This window comes from Galeopterus variegatus, unplaced genomic scaffold, assembly GCF_000696425.1.
Source record: "Galeopterus variegatus unplaced genomic scaffold, G_variegatus-3.0.2 Scaffold201, whole genome shotgun sequence".
Classification (NCBI taxonomy): Eukaryota; Metazoa; Chordata; class Mammalia; order Dermoptera; family Cynocephalidae; genus Galeopterus; species Galeopterus variegatus.
The window spans coordinates 77,946-97,570 of NW_007726312.1; the positions used below are offsets into that span (position 1 = coordinate 77,946).

Below are 19,625 nucleotides of genomic sequence, written 5' to 3' on the forward strand. Positions count from 1 at the left end.
GTGCCAGGCACAACCCTGGGCATTCACATAGGTTATATCTCCTTTAGTCCTCACAAGTACCTAGGGAGCAGATGGTCTTGTCCCCATTTAACAGATGAGGGACCTGAGGTTCAGAAACATAGATGCTCATAGAGACTCAGTAACTTGCCAAAGTCACATAGGTAGCAGAAGTGAAATTTGAACCTAGGTCTGTCCAACTCCAAAGGCCACCCTGTCATGCAAGTGACACAGCTGCAAAGGACAGATGGACACATACACATGAATGGACATACTAATGGGAGGCTGGTGTTCTGGGTCCTGCCCACTTACCGGTCAGGGATGCAGGTGCAATGGCTGGGGATGGCATATGGGGAGCTGCTGGAGGAGCAGGAGAGGCAGGAGGAGCCCTGGCTATATAAGGGCTCCAGGTGCCAGGCTGGCAGGCTGGGCCCAAAGCCCTGCATCTCAATCATATCGCCAGCATCTGAGGGCAGGAAGGGGGCCATGGTCAGGGCCTGGCAGGCCTCCTCCCCCAAGCACCCTGCAGCATGCCCACCTCTGTGCCCAGAGCTGCAGCATGAAGTCATCCATTGGTAGAAAACTGCAGCGGTGGTGCCTGCCTGATTCAGAGCCCAGAGATGGAAATGGTGGGAGAGAGGGAGAGTGCCTGACACTTCCCACCTCCACCAAGCCTGGAGGGGTCGGCAAGGTGTCTTTCTGTGCATGACAAAATACTTGGACTGAGTCGTGGGTGACTGTCTATCTCTATCTTGCTACTAGCAAACACTTGCTTTTCTAGAGGGAGGGAAAAGAAAGAGAAAGAACAACAAAGGCCTGAGCTCCCTAAAATGCCACCAGCTAGCTTGACCTTCACGGACTCAGCTTGGTTCTCTTGGGCAAAGTCTGAGATGCTCAGGAAGGTGCTTAGAATGCTTCAAACTCTGAGCCCTCCTCTCTAGAGGAGTCCTCACTGAACAAAGCTCCTGAGGGATCCACCTGTCCCACAGGCCTCATGCTTCTAAAGGGTTCTACATCTGGTGGCCAGTGGCCAAGGAGGAACAGTCCTTCCTGCCCGGGCCAGGTACCCCTGCTGCCAGTTCCCTGGGCACTTTCTGAATTCTCCCCCATCCTCACCTAGTCTGACTGTACTCAGCATGGTGGCCTCCTGGAAATACACAGGCAAACTGGAAGGAAGGCAAAATTCCCAGGGCTGCCAGGCCACTGTGGGGATGGGGGTGGTGGCTGGGCACACAGGCCCACCATCCAATATGCCAATCATGGAAGAATGTGTCCAGGTGCAGCCTCAGAAGATGGCTCCTTGGACACATCTACACCACTAGCAAATGGAGCCTTCTCACCCAGTCCAGCTGGTCTGAATCAGAACTCAATACCCTTGAGAGCTTCCAAGGCCCAAGTGGGGTGCATAGCAGTGCTCATGGGGGATGCTGGCAGGTCCAGTGAGCCACAAAGATGAAGAAAAGTCAGGGCAGGAAGTAAAAGGACTAGGAGGTGATGCCAGGAGGTAGGTAGAGAGCAGAGCAGATCAAGGAGAGAGAGAGTGGAGTGTGCTGAGCAGACTTCTTTCAGCAGTAGTTTTCTTGGCGAATCTAGCATGGTGCTGGCTCAGCCTGGGCCTTGGCCTACCATGGTCTGGAGCAGGTGTAGGCTTTTGTGGAGCCAGACTCCAGTTTTGGGCGTGCTTTCGTGGGGAGGGCTGAGCTGAGCCCCCTCTAGTCTTTTCCCTGCCTTGGCCCCGGGGCTCTTTTCCCAGACCCAAGGCTGGGAGTTTTGTAGCTATCTGGCCCTTCAGCTCCACCAGGAGGCAAATTAAGGGAACATACTTGGTGAGGAAGGGCTGCGGCTCTGGGAGAGAGGGGTTGCAAGCCATGCCCAGGACTCTGGGAAGAGAGAGGGAGGGGACGAGTGCAGGTGGGGTGGGGCAGAAGCCCAGCTCATGCCCCTGCAGCAGGTAGGAGAGAGGCCAGTCCTGGGAGAAGCTGGGGTGGGAGTAGGCCCAACTGGGCAGGCAGCAGGCAGGGAGGGTGACAGGTGCAGAGGGCGGAGGGTGGGCACAAAGGGAAACAAGCTCATGTCCAGAAAGCAGGGCCCAACCAAGGCAAGTCTCCTGGGTCAATGCTCTTCACCTTAATTCTCCAGGAAGGAGCTGAACCAGCCAGCATTGAACACTGCATCTCTGAATTAACCCAGTGCAGACAGCTGAAGCTCTGGCGTGACTGGGTGAAGGGTAGCAGGCTGGATGGAGGGATTTGCTGGGTTAGCTTTGACTCTGACTCTCTCTCCTCTGAGCATGAGGAAAGTGTAAAGCAAAACAAATCAGGGTGGGTGAACCCCACAGCCCCTAAGACTCCGAGTGAAAGGTGCCTGGCCTGGAGCAGAATTAGAGTGAATAGCATCTCTGCTCTGTAAGGGAGGCAGCAGGAAAAGGAGGGGAGAGGAGAAGGGAGGGAGAGGAGATTTGGATACCCCACCACTTGATTCACATGCACAAGTCAAGCATGTTGCAGGCCTGAAAAGCAACAACTAGCAGAACAGACTCAACAGTGTTGTCATTATGGACTGGAGTGAGGTGGGGGGCTCACATCCCCCATCCTATGTCCCCAATCACCTGCTGATTCTGCTGTCATGACTCCTGCCCTTTCCCAAGTACTGGGGGCCCATGGGCTGCATACTGTGTTGGTCTAGCCCCTGAGTTCTCCAAGAGGATGCCCAGACGAGCCCTGAGGCCTCTGGATCCCATGGGCCTGGAAGTTTCTCCGATCCCAGAAGCTTTAGCCCTAAGAGTAGTCAAGGGTCAGCTTTCTATTGCCAAGTTGCCAGGACCAGGGCTCTGCTAGGATCCTCCAGCCTGACTACAAGTTCATAGGGTAAGAAGGGGCTCCTTATGCCTCGCCCCCAGCTCAACCTTCCCACACTGCTCAAAATCAGTTAACCTGTAAATAAGCATCAGCCCCAAGTTCAGGCTTTCAAGGAACCAGATGACAGGTTTGTGTGCAGGCAATAAGCATCAGCAGGAGGATGTTCCCACCTGGGCCTGGGCTGCAGCCGGCTACTGGAAGGGCTGGGAGGGAAGGTAGGCAGAAGAGCAGGCATGTGGCAGTAAGAGGGGCAGCTGGTGGGGTTGTGCTGTGTGTGCTGGCTGTGTTCTAAGTTGCGGACCTGGCTGCCCAGCAATGGGGAGACTCAGTACCACTGGCTGAGTGACCGGGCTATGGAACTGGGCTCCTTGGCAGAACTTTGTGGAAGCATAAAGTTACATATTCTTAGACACCCTCTGCAGGGGCAGGAAAAGGAAAGAAACAATTCTGTGGCATGGAAATGGGTGGGGATGGAGAAGTTGGCCTAACCTCCAAGAGAGCTGGCCTTAGCCTCCTCATAACCAACCTGAGCACCCTTGCTAGCCCACACATGTCCCCTGGCTGACTGGTCTCCAAAAATAGTGGGGTTCCCTCTCTACCAACCCAACTCTGTGCTAAGAAAGATGGGTGGTAGACAGAGGAGCATTGAGAGGCTGTGGGCACTGTGCTGTGTCATTCCAATGAGGGGGCCTCTGCAGTCATGGATTCTTAAGTCCGTGAGGACAGAAGCACACTTGTCTTGTATCCCTGGCATAGCACCTGGCACAGATGAAGAGACTGAACTTCATGATGGTGAGACACTCACTTAAAACCATACAATGAAGGAGGGGCGTATCAGGGACAGGAATTTATGTGGCCATACCCTGAGCCTGTGTCACTTTCTGGATACCATGCTGGAGATATTTCTAGATTTCATGCTAAAGTACCAGGCCATGCCTGCTGGAGCCCTCAGGCCTGCTGGAAAAACAGCCCTGGGGTTTCTTCCCATGGTGGCCCTCAACCCCTCACCTGACCCATAGGAACTACTGTCCACATGATCTGTCCAGCCCCTACTCCTACCCAAGGAAGGGCCTGGCACATCTGTCCTGTTTTCATTAAGTCAGGAGTCAGAAGCACAGGATCCAGAGGCTGGTCTTCGCAAACAGCAGGAGAGAAAGAAAGATACCATTGTCTGGCATTTGCGTGCATGACCCCCAGGAGAAGGAATGGGCTCAGAGAGCCATTCAAGGTCCCCAAGAGGCATTCAGAAAATTCAGACCTTTCCATCAGTGGATCCTCTTCCCTCTCAGGCATGAAGCCCTTCCTTACAGCCCAGAGACACTCTGTACGGTCCCCTCTTCTTGCCAGCACCTGTCTGGCCTCCTTCCATCCTCCCTGATCTGCCTCCTGATGGAAGGGAACTGCCCTAGGTGCAAGTCCCTTAATGCCAACACTGCCGTTTGAGCCCCTGTGGTGGGTGGCAGGTAGGCCCAGGGGGGTGGGGTAGGGGATGGGGTGGGGGATGAGGTGGGTCAGGGAGAAGGGGAGGGATAAAAACCTTTCATCGGATTGGGAGCTGTGAGGTTCCGCGAGCAGATCATTGAGAGCATCGTGTGTAGTTTATCTTCCTCTTCCTCATCATCGTCCACCGAGGCCGCGCGGCTGGCCGCTAGGTGGTGGTAGTTAATAGTGACTGCTCAAAGAGAATAGCGAGAGAGGCAGAGGCATGAGGACCCTAGTCGCTGGAAAGAAGGGACTCTCTCCTTAAGGTGAGTGGGATGGAGGCTGTGAGCATCTTGAACCTGCAGGGCGTAGAAGAGGAGAAGGCAGGGACCTGAAAGCTCTTTTGATGATTTACTTGGGAGAGTATGGAAGAAGGTAAGGTCTGGGAGGTAGCTATAGAACCCCACTCTCTGGAAGAGGCCCTCTGTAGGAAGAGCAGAAGAGAGAGAACTGAGGGCAGATGTGAAAGACAGGGACTGTTTGGGACAGACTGGCAGCTCAGGAGCTCTCCAGCCCTGCCAAGGCGGGGCACGACTGTTGGCAGACGGCTGCTGATCACTCTTCACCTCCCGTCATGGTGAGGCTGGACCAAATCTGAAGATTACTCTAAATCCCTCTTCTCAGATAGTAAATTCAACCTTCTCCTCCAAGGGTTTTCCCAGAGCTGTCCTCAAGGAGCCTGAGTCACTCAGCTGAGTTCCAGCTTCTTGGCACCCTGGCTCGTCCTCCAGGGAAATGATCCTTGAAATGAAGTGACCAGGATTGGGATATGCAAAGGACTGAAGAGGGGAAGTAGAGACTGAATAATCTAAACTGAGAAACAGCCTGAGATTAGAAGTTGGATTTGCAAAAGTTCTGGCAAAAGATGTGTCTCCTTGTCAGGTATATTTGGGAGGGGTAATCCCCACATCTTGTACCCTCCTAGTCTGTTGGGACTATTCGTGATGTGGCTATATGTATGCAGTCTGGATTATCTGTCCACTAATATAGAGGCCACTTGTTGACAACTTTTTGGCACAAGTTAGGAAATTTAGGAAGCAGGTGGTCTGGGCTGTCAAATTCCCTGACAAGAAAAGCAAGTCTGGCCCAGAGAAACCTTCGGGTAGCAGCAGCACCCTGATCAGAAAGGGAACTTTGGTGTTGTAGATACATATAGAGAGAACTCCAGGGGGGCAGGACCCATGAAGGCCAAGCCACCTTTAGGACCCCCAACCCCCAAAGTCCTCTGGGCAGCTCCAAGTCCTAGCCTCATCAGATGCAACCCACTACCTCCAGCTGAAGCTCCTCTCATCAGTAGCTGGTTTGAGGAAGACTCGGGCTCTAGAGGAATCAGTGAACCATTTGTACCACCCAAAAATAAGCGCTGATCCCACACCCAGGCTGCTTGTGGGGGTTGGGGAGCAGGCCGAGGGGAAATGGAGAGATATCCTCCTTCTATTTTTAGTTTCTCCGTGTTTTTTTCTTTCGGGGCAAGGCATAAAAGGATGACTAAGAGAATCTTGTACAGTGACGTCTGGGTCTGCTGAGCCAAGTCTTGGGGTGAAGAGGTGGGGACGATAGGTAGAGGAGAGGCAACTTTTCAAAGGGATGATTTGGTGGTGAAAGATTCAGTTGAGAGGCTATGCGATGACCCTCTTGTCTTAACCTGGCCTGGTCAGCGGACCCTGACTGACACCCCTCCTGGGTGACACTGCACCCCCCCACCTCCCTGAGCATCTTTCTCTCCTCCAGGGATGAAGTTTGGACACTCACTGTGCTCGTGCCTGTGCCCGGGGTAGATGATCCTGAACACGTAGTCTGTGGCCCACCCCATGCACTTCTCCTCCACGTCCACGGACCTCATGCTGCTGCGTTTCCGTAGCCTGGGGAACACCTTCCCCTGTGGAGGGGGGGGGGTGGTCAGCCTGTCCAGGGCAGGGTCCCATCCAGCATACCACCCCAAGGCTGTTCCTAAGAACTTCAAGTGGTGAAAGGAAGGGAGGTGGGTGGAGAACCCACCCCACACAACCCTTCACCCAGAGCCTCCCACACCCTCAGGTACCTTCCCCTGCTGGGTCCATAGTGGGGGCTCTAGCTGTCCTCCAGGCAGCAGCCCATTCTCCAGACAGGACAGAAAGGACAGCAGATGTCCTCCCTGTGGGAAGTGCAGCGGCGGCCTCTGGATGCCATCCTGACTCACCAGCACAAGTGTGCCACCACTCTCTGGGGGTTGAACATGGGTAAGTGAGGCTGGGCCCCTCTTCGAGACCTCCCTGTTCATCACCATGGCCCCACTGGCCAGGATCCCCAGGTTAGGTAGGAGGAGGACAGTTGGACTGAAGCATGGCCTGGGAGCCTCATTAACAGGGATGGTGGGAGGAGGGGAAGGCCAATGGGCCCCATGCACAGTGCACGACTGGGAGAAAGTAATCTCTCCCTCCCCACCCCTGTGCCCAGGACAAGGCAGGCTTACTTTGTTGGTGGCAGTGAATGCAGACAATCTGACTGAAGGGTACCACCAGGGCATAGTCCCAGTAAACACTGGAAAGGAACCAGATTGGTGTCACTGTGTCCCAAGACATGCCATACTGCCTTCCTTCCTGCCCCCTACCACCCCTTGAAACTACCCAGAAGATAGGACGACCATAGCTGAGAAATGACCTCAGACGGCCATGTTCCTCTGTGCCCCATGTTGTCCTCATGGCATAGAGCCTGTCAGTCTCAGCTGCCGAGAGCTTGGCTCAGGCAAACCTCTTTATGCCCAGGCGTGGCTCAGTCTTAGAGAGTTTGAGAATCACTCCAGGTGGCCTCTCCCTGCAGTTCTTGGCATCTGGATAGGGAGTGAGGCCTGCCTCCTGGAGCAGGCTGGGTCTCTCCACCCCCCTGCCTGAGGTCAAGCCCTTACTCCCTTCCCTGGCTCCTGGGAGCAAGTCCTAAAGCCCCCACCTCTTTTCCAGCTCGGAGTCCCTCAGAGTCCCGTTCATGAGCTGGTTGGGGGTCCACTTCAGAGTTAGGCTCTCTGCAGACTGGTGCAGGGAGAGGTAGCCAGGGACAGCCTCCATGTCCTCTTTCTATAGGGAGGGGACACACCAGAAGATACAGATGATGAGAGGATGGGTGGCTCTCAAGGATGACCCATGGAAAATGAGCTGCAAGTGGGAGGAAGGGTGGACAGGCATGGCTGGCCATAGGGTCCTGGGCTGGAAGCAGGGCAGAAACAAGGAAGAACAGGGGCCATAGGGAAGATCTGGGCATCTCCTCTCCCTGATTGGCCTAGTGCTATTGGCTCTGTCCTGTCAGCCTCCTGGATGCCAGGTGTGTCCTGGGCCAGCCACACTCAAGCTGGGCATTCACCCTGCCTGCTGGGCGTCATGGTTCTCTGTGAGCCAGAGCAGATACCATCCCTGGTTCCCACTAACTCGAGGCTGGGCATGAGTCATATGAAATAGTGAGGTGGGGGTGGGGCCATTCTCCCCCTTCTTTCTGGTCAAACTCCTAAAGAAAGGAAGGACGGTGGCTGGAGGCTTCCAGTTCTGGGATCCTTTGGAAGAGAGAGATTGAGGGGAGGGTGGTGGCATTAAGTTTTCCTACCGGCTGTACGAGCACATTGTTCTTGCCATAGAGCAGCCGCATTCTTGAGTTCTGGTGCAGGGATTCTACATACTCGCGGGCGCAGGCAGCTAACCTGTCCTCTGATGCACTGCCACTTGAGTGCCGCTTCCGGATCTGTGTGGAAAGCCGTGGCTCAGTCTCAGCCTTGGGAAATCAGCCTCAGGGCTTGAGAACCCTTTGGTTTCCATGCTGACCCCAGGGTCCTTCCTGCCCCCAGTTTGCTCTCTGCCAACCTCTGCTCTCCAGCCATGGAGCAGCATGGGCTCCTGGCATTTATGTCAGTGCTAGTGTGGGGAGAAGGCTCTCTTGGGGCGGCCATTACCTTGGGGCATCTCCAAGGCCTGTCATTTCCTTCCCGACAGGCCCATGGGCATAGCATGGATGAGCATAAGGGGTGGGGGAGAGACACCTACCCCTAGGGCTGGGCGCTTTGCAGGGGAGTCCTGGCGATTAGGGAGACCCCGGATACGATGCCTTTGGACCAGCTCCTCAGCAGAGGGGTCAGTCCAGTAGTGGTCAGTTGTCTTGAGCTTAGTGTATTCCAAGGCACAGGGTCCCACTGTGGAGACAGGGACAGCCAGCTTAGATGGTGCTCCCTTAGCACCTGCCCCTCAGCCCCCACTGGCCCAGCACAGGCCTCTATGCTCTCAGGCTCACCTAGAAGAGAGGCCAGGATTGGGCCAAACACAGGGTCTGCCAGTAAAGCCTCCTTCTCGTAGTACTTGCTGCCCAGGAGAGAGACAGGGTGACTGCTGAGGCTCCTGGATTCACTCCAGGGCAGTCAAGCTCACGGGGTAGGGACATCCCCACAAAGACCAGATTCATGTCAGTCACCAAGAAGGAAAGAGTCCATAAGGACTGAGCTTTGTGGGGAGCCTGGTGTGATTGATTCCTTTGGGGTGCAAAGGAGAGATGGAGGCATGCCTGGAGGCCGTCATGGACAGTCAAGCATGCTGAGGGGTGGGTCTGATGGATTGTTCAGGAGGGGAGCTGAGGAGGGGCTGCTGGGAAATGGGGCAGTCACCTGCAGTTTTCCACTAGGTACTGCACAACCCTGTCCAAGACTTTCTCGATGAGCGCTGTGCGTACCCATATGTGTTTCAAGGCCTGCGGGCTGAGGGTTGGGGCCCTCCCGCTGGTTGAGCCCTGTCTCCGCAGAGCCTCCTGGCTTCCCCCTGAGGGTTTCCTGCAAAGTGGAGAAGGGATTCAGGAATGCAAGGGTCCAGGGGTAAATCCCAGATTGATGGAACTAGGAGTGGGGCTTAGTGCCACAGGAAGGGAGCCCAGAGGACTAACTGGGGTAGGGGATTGAAGGAAGGGGATAGGGCTTTGTGTCTTCAAGGACCCAACCCCTACCCTCAGGTCCCTCATCTGAGGGCCTGCAAGAAATGGGACCAGGAAGCCAACCTTCAGATGGGTTGTTCTGGGAAGTAGCAAATGCCAAGTTGAAAGAGTAGAAGGGAGGGGGAGAAGGGGTTCGTCCAGGGCTCACCTGCCCTCTGCTTGTTGTTGCAGCTCCTGTACCTTGTGGCAAATCTCCCCAGCCACCGGGCACGTCTTCCCCACCTTGGTGAACAGGGCTGCCATCTTGTCGCTGCGCAGAAAGCCAGCGGCACGGCGTCTCAGCTGATGCAGGAAGCAAGCCTCCACTGCACCTGGGCCACAAAGGAAAACAGCACCTGAGCCTGGGCAAGAGGGGGAAGCAGGGAAAAACACTCTTTTCCATACCAGTGCAGAGGCAGGGGGCAAGGGCAGGGCCTGTCCATGCCAGAACTAGGGGCAGGCCAAGGAGATATACGCTGACCTCCCTCCGCAATTCTCCTTTTTGTACCTCTGCTCCTGCCCAGGGTGGACCTGCAAGAGCTTTGACATGCCAAACCATCCCTCTCCCTTGCCTGAAACGAACATGCCTCCGGTATGTAGCATCACCCCCAGGGCTATGAGGATCAAAGCTGCCCACTCCAGTTGGCATGAGTGGCTCCACCCATGACCACAAGGGCAAGCAGGGACAGCACCTACAGGATGGGGGATGCAGGGAGCATAGAGCACAGCAGCCCTGCTGGAGAGCATGGTGTTGTGGTTGCTAAGGAACACGACTCAGGAGGAGATGCAATATTGATGAAGCCACTGCAGAGATCAGACCCAACAACGGCCCCTGGATTATTGATGAGCCCAGCAGCTGAGTGAGAAATTTCTCACATCCATGCTGGGAAGAGTTCCCTTCATTCATTCATGTTTTTAAGGGCTAGGCTTATTCTCTGTCTGGATCCTGCTTACGGCAGACAGACCCCACAGGAAGGAAAGAAGGTCTTGGTGTGGAAGGGCAGGGAGTTGCTCTGGGAATGTGCAGACTCTAAACATATTAGAGGGCATGTGTAGGGAGAGGGGGGGTTTGGCCATTACTGAGACCAAGCTGATTGTCTTACAAGTGAGGAGGGAAAGGCCCAGAGGTGATTTGATCACAGTCACATAATGGCAGAGCCAGGACTAGGACCCAAGGCCCAAAATCCTGGCCTAAGCCTCATTCGCCAGCTCCAGCTGTGTTTGGGTTGGGGGCACAGGTGGGAGAAGTGACTCCTCTCACATCACAAGTGCTCTTTTCACACGAACTGGGTGTCAGCCAGGACAGGGTCTGAACTTGGTGTGGCCACTCACTGCCACGGGAAACATGGATAAGTGATTTAATGCTCTGAGCCTCAGTTTTATCATCTGTGAAATGGGGAAGACTTCCTAGGACTGGTGTGAGACATCACATGAGATGAAGTACATGAAACCCCCTGCACAGGGTCTGGTTCTCAGGAGACCCTGGATCCATGTCTGTTCCTGATTCCTCACCCATTTTGTTCTGACACTGTTCTACAGCTAACCTGTAAGAGCTGGGTTTCTGCAGGACCTCTCCCTGGCAAGGAGAGGAAGAGGATGCATTAGAGAGAGGATCACAGGTTTCCCCAGAGGTGGGTGGAAATGCCACTCTCTTAGAAACAAGAAAACTGAGGCACCATCAAGTTTATTTTGACTAGCGCTGTTAGAACATGAAACTTGGATTTAGGAAATAATTACTGAAAATAGTTTCTCACCTGTTTTTTGCCTTCATTTTTAGTAACCAACAGGCAGTCAGTCACTACTGTCTTATAAAGGAGTTTTGTTTTCTTGGACTAAAGTCAAGAATGGAGGTAATCCCTGGAGCCAGCCCAGAGGTCCATCAGTTCAATCCCAGGGGAGGGGACACAGGCAGGACCCCTCCCTTTCCTGAGAGCCTCCTGCTGAAGCTCTTCCCTGCTCAGGCCTTGGAAGACTTTATTTTTTTTATTTTTTTTTTGTCTTTTGTCTTTTTCCGTGTCCGGCAACGGATCGCAACCCTCAGTGTTGCCCCCATACCGGACCAGGGACCGGTAACGGGATTGCAACCCTCGGTGTTGCTCCCGCGCCTCGCTCAGCCAGTGAGCCGGAACCGGTCTGTATGTGGGATCCGAACCCTCGGGCGGGAGCGCCGCTGCGCTTCCCAAGCGGCGCACTATCCAGTGTGCCACCAGGCCGGCCCGGAAGACTTTATTTTACAAGGCACGTACAGCCTTTCCTTCACAGTGTGTTCATATATCTACACATATGTGTATGGAGACAGATGTATCTGCATGTATCATGTGTATGTGGAAAATATTTGGCTTAACTTTCCACATACCCCTCTCCATGGTCAGTCCCCCTGGTCCCTAGAGGTCTCATGGGCCTGGGGTGTACAGGTGAGTGACCCTTTCGTCCTAGTCTCTTGCTCCTGGGGCTGCTGGAGCTACAAGTCCTCACCTTTTGGAAGATGGTGACTATTTCCTGGGGTTGCACTCTCTGTCCAAAGTGGGCAGCACTGAACAGTACCTTAGTGGCAGCAGGTAGCACTAGTCCTATGCGGAATCATGTGCCTCCATGATGTGAATAATTGCTGGGATAATGAGTCATTAACTTTCCCACCTTCCCCAGGCGTCAGGCTGGGAAACTGGAGAGTGGCCGACACCAGCACACTCCCATCCTGTTTGTCCTCACCCCCACTCCCAGCCAGCCTCTGAGCACAGGAATGTTATTCTCTCTCGGTGAGCAGAGGCATTCCTCAGCGATTACTGCAAGTAGTCAATACTGAGAGAAGCGCAAACATCACTCCCAGTCCCCCTGCTCACCACATGGCCCCTAAGTTCCTTCTGTGAAAACCAGGCAAGGTGCCAGGCAATGTCTGGGGAGGAGAAATCTCTCTTATCCCTTGACTTTCCAAGCAAAATAAACAGCCTGTTAGGCCAGGTATTATTGACCCAGTTCCATGGGCTCCTTGGTCAGTGATTTTTCAAACTATATTTGTCATTCCTTATCCCCACAGGGAATCAGCACAAGATGAAAAATGTAAAAATGTTATTGTGTGCAGCATGTAGGCAAAATAATAACACTAATAATTGAGAACCACTATCCTAAGAGGGTTTGTGGATGGGATTCTTGGGCTGCAAAGCCCCCTGAAAGTGCATGCAACTTGCGTACAAATTGTCGATGTGCTCTAGAATGCTTAGGTGAGTGCTTTTTTTTTTTTCTGGATACAGGATCCATGGTTTTCAGTTTATAAAAGAGGGTACCTGACCCCCAAAAGATCAAAAATCCCTGCACTAAGGCTTTTGAGTTGAGCAGAAACCCAGACATTCCCACTGATCAAAACTCACAGAGATATAAACATACACACACAAACATGTACTCTTCAGTATAGGGGGAAACCACACTCAGAACTGGCTGCAGAGCCATCAACAGCAATGTGCAGCCCTCCTTCTGAACTTGCTCCCCAGGGAAGGTCTGTCACAGACAAATTGGGTAGTAGGAGACTGTCAGTCTCCTTCCCCAGGGAGAAGTCCACATAAAGGTCCATGCTTATTTTCTTCTTCTGCCCAGGGCACCAAGCAGGAAAACTCTAGGGCCTTACTCCTTTTTCTGCCCCAGATCTGCCACCATGACCCCACCCCCCAGGGTGGAAGGCCATGGCAGGAGATGCCCATAGGCTAAAGCACTTGTTAACTAAACCCATCCCCCTGTTAACAGAGCTGTCTAGGCCCTGGGACCCCAGCCGGGAAGGCTTTAGAACTTCCTCTGCCAGTGGGTCCCAGCACCACTTATAGACACTCTGGATGTACCACAACAAGGTGACAGACCTGACATCATTCAGCTCATTTCTTATGAGAAAAATGTGTACTAATTAATAAAAACCAGCACTGGTTTGGGTGGAAAGATTTGGGCAAATGAATCAAAATAGGGCTAGATAGAGACATGATTTAACAACCATGATTTCCTCACTCCTCACCCTGGTCTTCTGGTGGCCTTTGGAGTTTGGGCCAGATGAGCCCAGGGTACTTTCTCTACTCTTGTCATTCCATCCCATCCCCCCACTGACAGGAAGGCCAGAGAAGAGCACCTGAGTGGACAGGAGCATAACTAAATTTAACTCCAGCACTTTGATGTAGACACCTCCCCTCCTCTGCCCCAAGGCCTGGTGCTATCTTTGCAGGGAAAGACTGGGAACTACAGGCACAGACTAGCCTTGGGACTTGGCCTCACCAGCCTCTTACGTACTGCTAAAGTCCATCAAGTTATAGAGCTTAACAAATGCTACTTGGGGCTGGAGACCACAAGTGCTAATGAAATCCTACCTCCATCCCCAAACCTTAACACACTTATTTAACTATTCCAAGAGGCCCAATTTAGAGTAGAGAAGGCATTGGGAAGACAGAGATTCGAGGAACTTGAGAAGTTGCTGAATCTGCTCAAACACTGCAGGTGGGAGGGCTGGGTGGTGGCAAATGGAGACAATTTGGCACTATCTATCAACATCACAAATAACTTCTGAGAATCCATCCTCCAGATATAACTGTACCTACAGATATTACTTATAATAGCAAAAGATTGGAAACCATCCACATGTCCATCAACAGGGGACAGGTCAGTACATATGGTATATTCATACAGCAGAATCTTATGTAACTCTTAACAAGAATGAAGATGCTCTCTAGGAACTAATAATGGAAAGCACTCCAAAAGCAATATGCACAACAATATGATTGCATGATACCCTTTGATTACAAAAAGAGTGGGGAGAACAAAGTTTATAATCTTTTTTCTTAGTATAAAAAACTCACAACAAACAAAAGTGCTTACCTGTGTGGGAACTGGTAAGTAGAAGGGAAGTGGGTGAATGGAGCAGGGAAAGAAGTAAGTCTTTCCACTGTGTATCTTTTACATAGTTTTGATTTTTTGTACCAGGTAAATATATTATCAATTCACAATAATAATTATAATTGAGTAGGTGACCATCGAGCATAGATACCACTAGAGTTCCTATTATGAGATGACACCAGAGATTCTCTCCAACCTGGGAGGGAATCAAAATTCACAAAACCCAGGGCTGGCTGGTTGGTCAGGTCAGTTGGTTAGAGCAGTGTTATAACACCAAGGTCAAGGGTTCGGATCCCTGTACTGGCCAGCCGCCAACAAAACAAAACAAAACAAAATTCACAAAACCTAGGAAGGCTGGGTCTGTCCACAGCTACCCTCTCTTTCACCAGTTCCCTCAGCAAATAGGGCCTCTCGAATGGCTTGTTTCCCCACCCATAGGAGGATATCTGGGCTCTGCTCAGGGCAGCAGCAGGTGACCTGACCAGGCAGGGATCAGAGAAACAATTCAATATGTGTCTGAGGAGCTCACAAAAATGAACTAAATCTAGCAGCCCAGGGGGCTTCAGAAGCAAGGCTGGGTCTGGGGGGGCCCCCTATTCTACCTTTGCTCTCACCTGTGTATATATCTATGTCTAAAGCTGTGCCTAGCAGCCAAAGGACCTGAACAAGCCCAGCCCAAGTTTAGCCTAATAACAGTGGGATCCACTGAACTGTCTTCAGAGGACTAGCCCAGTTTGGTTGAGGAACAGTGACAAGGAATCCACAGTACAGTCTGACATGAAGCTGGGTCCAAGCTGCTCAGCCAGGAGGAGTTGGGAATGGGAGGAGAACAGGTGTGGCAAGTATAGCCTGCTCCCCCGCCACTGGCTCAATTTCACCCTTTACTAGCAGCTGCCATCTGTGCAATGGGGGAGTTCAGTTGTAGTTGCCATAGACAACCCAAGTGAGGAAAATGTGGGCAGAGCAGGCAGCCACAGGTGGTCCATTTTGGTCCTGGAGCTTTGGAGGACATTACTCAGAGCAGAATTTTCAAAAGCTGAATGCAATGGGGCCACTGGTTCAGGGCCGGGATAGTGGAATCAAGATCGACAGGGGAGTAGCAGCCTCCCTAGAGGTAAAGGAATGAGTGGGACAGGGGTTTCTTTTCAAGGTGGAACTTAGGGGGAAGCAAATATGCTTTGACTCCAGCTGCCAGTGGAGGAAGTCATTGTTTCGTCTATAGTAGATGAAGTGCAGGAGCAATGAGGCATCACTAGGCATGGTCTGCCCCTTTCCTCCCACTTCTCTGGCTGGCTATTTCCACCCAGGGATTTGTAATGGCCACCTCCACTCAGAATGAGCATTTCTTTTTTTCTTTAAAGATGACCGGTAAGAGGATCCTAACCCTTGACTTGGTGTTGTCAGCACCACGCTCTCCCAAGTGAGCCATGGGCCAGCCCTCAGAATGAGCATTTCTTTTTTTCTTTAAAGATGACCGGTAAGAGGATCCTAACCCTTGACTTGGTGTTGTCAGCACCACGCTCTCCCAAGTGAGCCATGGGCCAGCCCTCAGAATGAGCATTTCTATGGTAACTAGGGTACATCTTCTCTCAGCGTGCACTGATGATACTGGCTGTTTGCTTCAACTTTGCGGGGCATTCACCCTTGCTCAACCCCCCAAAATAAGAAAGCAACATTTCCATCCAGATTCTGACTGGGATAAGAAAGAACTGCCCTGATTTTCTGGAACCAAGGTGAGGGAAATGAAATTCATGCCACACATATCCAGTTTCCTTGCCTCACTGGGGATGCAGGGCAGGGTCTGCATGCACAGCACTCACGGTGGCTTCTCAGGGAGCCAGGGAACCAGGCCAGAGCCAGCCTCTCATACAGTTGATGGAGGACTGAGCACACTCACCCAGTTCAGCAAGGGACCCAACTGTCTCCCAGAGCCTCTCTGGACACCATGAGCCTGGTGTTTGATGACCAGCGCTGTGTCTCCACGAGGGCCAACTCCTCTTCAATGCCCCTACTTCTCTAGTCTCCATTCCTGGGTAGACCTCATGGGCAGTCCAATCCCTTGGCAGCACAGACTTTGGAGCCAGAAAGATGTGAGTTCAAACACTGGTTTTTCTCCTTACTGTTTGAATTTGGGTAAATAATTAAACCTCTCTGGGCTTCAGCTGCAATTAGGAAAAATAACAGGTCCTCCCTCAATGGGTGCTGGGGTGAAAAGCAATGGCATAAGCAAATGTGCAAAAGGCTTCTTGATCACTGCCCAGCACACCGAAGGTGAGCAAAGAGCATTGGTGCCTTTCCTCCCTGCGCTTCCTGCCCATCCCCTGCCTTCCCTCCCGCCCTACAATAGTCTGTTTGTGCTCCTCTCTAAGGCCATCCCTTCCATCTGCATGCTGGAGCCAGTCCCATTCACCTTTTCAAGGAAATGTCCCTTCTCTTTCCTACACGTTCCATTTTCCCTATTAGATACTTCCCACTTGACTATAAACATTCTGTAATTTCTCCAACTTAAAAACACACCACCACCACCTTCCTTGGCTCTACATCCCCATTCAGTTATTGCTCCATTTACCTGCTTCGCGTTACGTAAAATTTCTCAAGAAAGTTGTCTATACTTGCTATCCTTATCTCTTCCTCTTCCCATTCTCCTCTGCCTTTTTTTTAAAAAAAACCTATCATTTCATTATGGAAAATTCCAAACATATACAAAACTAAAGAGGTCAGTATAATAAATTCCCACGTACCCACTAGCTGACTTAAACAATTATCAGGTCCAGAGGACCACCTGTAACCATTTTCCTTACCCCTGGATTACTCTGAAGAAAATTTTAGACATCATATATTTTTATCTATAAATACCTAAGTATATATCCCTAAAAGATAAGAACTCTTAAAAACATGTACATATACCTTTACTGTACCTATAAAATTAATAATAATTCCTTAATATTTACAAGTTTACTGATTGAGTTCCTGGAGTTCAAATTTCCCTGACTGTCCTGATGCCCCAAACTCTCAGAAACAAGGATTCCCAGATGGAATCCTGGAGAAGGTTCAAAGAGGTTTTATGAGGAAGGTTGTACAGTTACTTTCATGAATAAAGTGGAACATCAGTGAGCACCTACTACATACCCACCTCCATGCTACGTGCTTCAACTTCTGGGGGTAGGCTCAGAGATGAATGACTGGTAACGGTCAGGTCAGATGCTTAGTGACACAGCCAGAATGTGAACTCAGGTCTGTCTGACTCCAAAGTCCCAGCTACAGACCACCACAAGTCTCAGCCACGCTCCGAGATAGGGTGAGGGAAACCAGTTCCTCCAGATGTCCTTCCTTCCTATTTGATTATTTCTGGATGGAAGGCAGAAGTCACCCAGAGAATGAGCTTTTCATTACATGCAGTTGGGAAGATGAAGGAATCCCTTTTACTGAAAATAGATAGGCTGAAGCTGCCTGGAGTGTGAATCTCTGAATGTGCTGAAATATCTTTGGCTGCAATATCCCAGGTGGGACGCAAGCCTTCCATGGCACCTGCTTCTCCCTCAGCTCATTAGCATCTCCTTGCCATTCCCCTGAGTAGCTCACTGCAGGGCAGAACTTCCTGGCTAATGAAAGCTGCTTAGCAACGGGGAGCTGGTTAATAAAGCCTGATGATATTCCCACCTCCACAGACTCCGCCCCCATTTCCCATTACAGTTCATTCTCAGCCCTCAGGTTGACCCATGTGCACACAAGACAGTAGGAAACCTGGTGAGGAATGAGGCAGGGCTGGCCCCTCCCCTGATGCCTGGGGGAGGGGTGTAAGGAGCATTTGAGTCTGAGAACCTGCTCTGCCAGGCCAGAAGTCTGTCTGTGGGCCTGGGAAACCTGTTCTACTCACCAAAGGTTAAAATCCAACCATAGCACCCAATTGGAATAGAGTAAATAGAAATACTGTGCTGGCAGACACTCCCAGATCTGAGCCAGAGGGGAGGGCCGGCCCAGAAAAATGGCTTCTCCAAAGCTCATAGGTTGATTCCCAAATTATCTCAGATCCCTCGATGGCAAGAAAACAATTGTGCCCTGTTTAAGCACATGTATTACTATTACAGAAGCAGAGTTCAAAGGTGAAACTTGGAACAATTCGCTGTTTAACCCTGACCTTGAGTGCTCTGCCCACAAGCACAAGTTAAAAACACCTATCCCTCCAAGGGAGGTGGTGGCCAGAGATACCAGCCTATACCTACCTGTAGGTTCATGAAGCCACAGGGAAAACACGAAGTATTAATTTGATTCAACAGTAAGTCTCTACATTAAAATAAAAAAATTCAAAGACCTTACTATGGAGCAAAGTGCAAGCTCAACATGACATTTTAAGATAAAAAGGGGATATCAAAGATCCCTCTCCCACAGTGGTAGTTTTGAGCCCATTTTCCAAGCCCCAGCCTCCATCAGTGGGGTGGCGGGGGGACAGTCATACAGGTTCTGATCCTCTGGCCTGGGGGTTCAGAGGTGGCCACAGCAGAACAGCACTGCCGACATGCTTTGCAGTAGGAGGATAGCACAAGGAGAAACCCCCTCCCTGCCAACCAGGTTTGCCAGCATAGCTTCCTCACAAGGAAGGCTTCTACTTGCAGGAGCCTGACTGGCTTCTGGACAGACAGGTTTAGGAACAAACATAGTAAACATTCAACAAATGCACCTTTCTCATCAGTCCTGGGAGTCTCACCCCCTCCTTGGATAATAGGAAGGGGGAGGGGGTCTGGCCACAACTTTCCTGGACTTGCATTGGGCCAGGTCTCTTTTTTTTCTTTTTTTGGAGGCTGGTTGGTATGGGGATGTGAACCTTAGACTTTGGGGTTATACCACCGTGCTCTAACCAACTGATCTAACTGGCTATCCCTGGTCTTGACTCATGGATTCTTCAGTTCCATTTCTAAGGCTCTCCAGGAAGTTTCTGTTTCTGATTCAAATGTCTGTATTCTAAGGAAGCTCAGAGAAGCTCGTCTTGCCTAGGCATGGGCCTCCTCAGTCACCCCCCCCAGCCCTCCTCTGCCAGCACGGAGATGAAGGGCCCAGGACCCCAGCACACTGCCTCCCACCTCCTCCCCTGCCAGCAAAAGTTCTAGGGAATGTGGTCATTCTGCAGTTAATCATCTCTACAGCCTGCTCCTATCTCTCAGCATGTCCTCCGCACTCCATTTCTTTGAGAACAAAGCTGAATTCTGGACATGGCTAGACAACAGCAAGACTCATATAAGTCTGGATCTACTTCAGACTAAAAATGTGTTTCTGAGTATTTTTCCAGGGGGTGAGGGATACTGCACATCAGAATCTACAAAAGCCAGAGGGGTAGCATTTTCAGTCAACACATATCTAGTCTTCCCTCCCCTCCCCCCAAGAATCCCTGACTATGATTCCATTGTGTGATGCATGGGAATAGACTGCAGGTGGGAAAAAAGGTTGATAATCACTGTCTTAAACCAGCCTTATTCTGAGCCCAAATTGGGATTTTTTTTTTTTTTTTTTTTTTTT

The 19,625-nt window shown here is 51.5% G+C and overlaps 1 protein-coding gene across 5 annotated transcripts in view; it reads right to left on the reverse strand.

Annotated features, from left to right (window-relative positions):
• Nucleotides 1–19,625, reverse strand: part of SGSM2 (small G protein signaling modulator 2) — a 35,587-nt gene that overhangs the window by 8,549 nt on the left and 7,413 nt on the right. For 2 of the 5 annotated variants that reach the window (XM_008565628.1, XM_008565611.1), the window contains exons 3-13: nt 9,421–9,613; nt 8,953–9,114; nt 8,586–8,653; nt 8,342–8,487; nt 7,908–8,042; nt 7,263–7,387; nt 6,790–6,857; nt 6,379–6,539; nt 6,090–6,216; nt 4,393–4,527; nt 310–463 (exon numbers count right to left, since the gene is read on the reverse strand). In XM_008565628.1, the coding sequence (XP_008563850.1) occupies nt 310–463; nt 4,393–4,527; nt 6,090–6,216; nt 6,379–6,539; nt 6,790–6,857; nt 7,263–7,387; nt 7,908–8,042; nt 8,342–8,487; nt 8,586–8,653; nt 8,953–9,114; nt 9,421–9,613 (1,474 nt within the window). The remainder of the gene's footprint in view (nt 1–309; nt 464–4,392; nt 4,528–6,089; nt 6,217–6,378; nt 6,540–6,789; nt 6,858–7,262; nt 7,388–7,907; nt 8,043–8,341; nt 8,488–8,585; nt 8,654–8,952; nt 9,115–9,420; nt 9,614–19,625) is intronic. The other 3 variants (XM_008565615.1, XM_008565624.1, XM_008565620.1) reach the window with 3 other exon arrangements.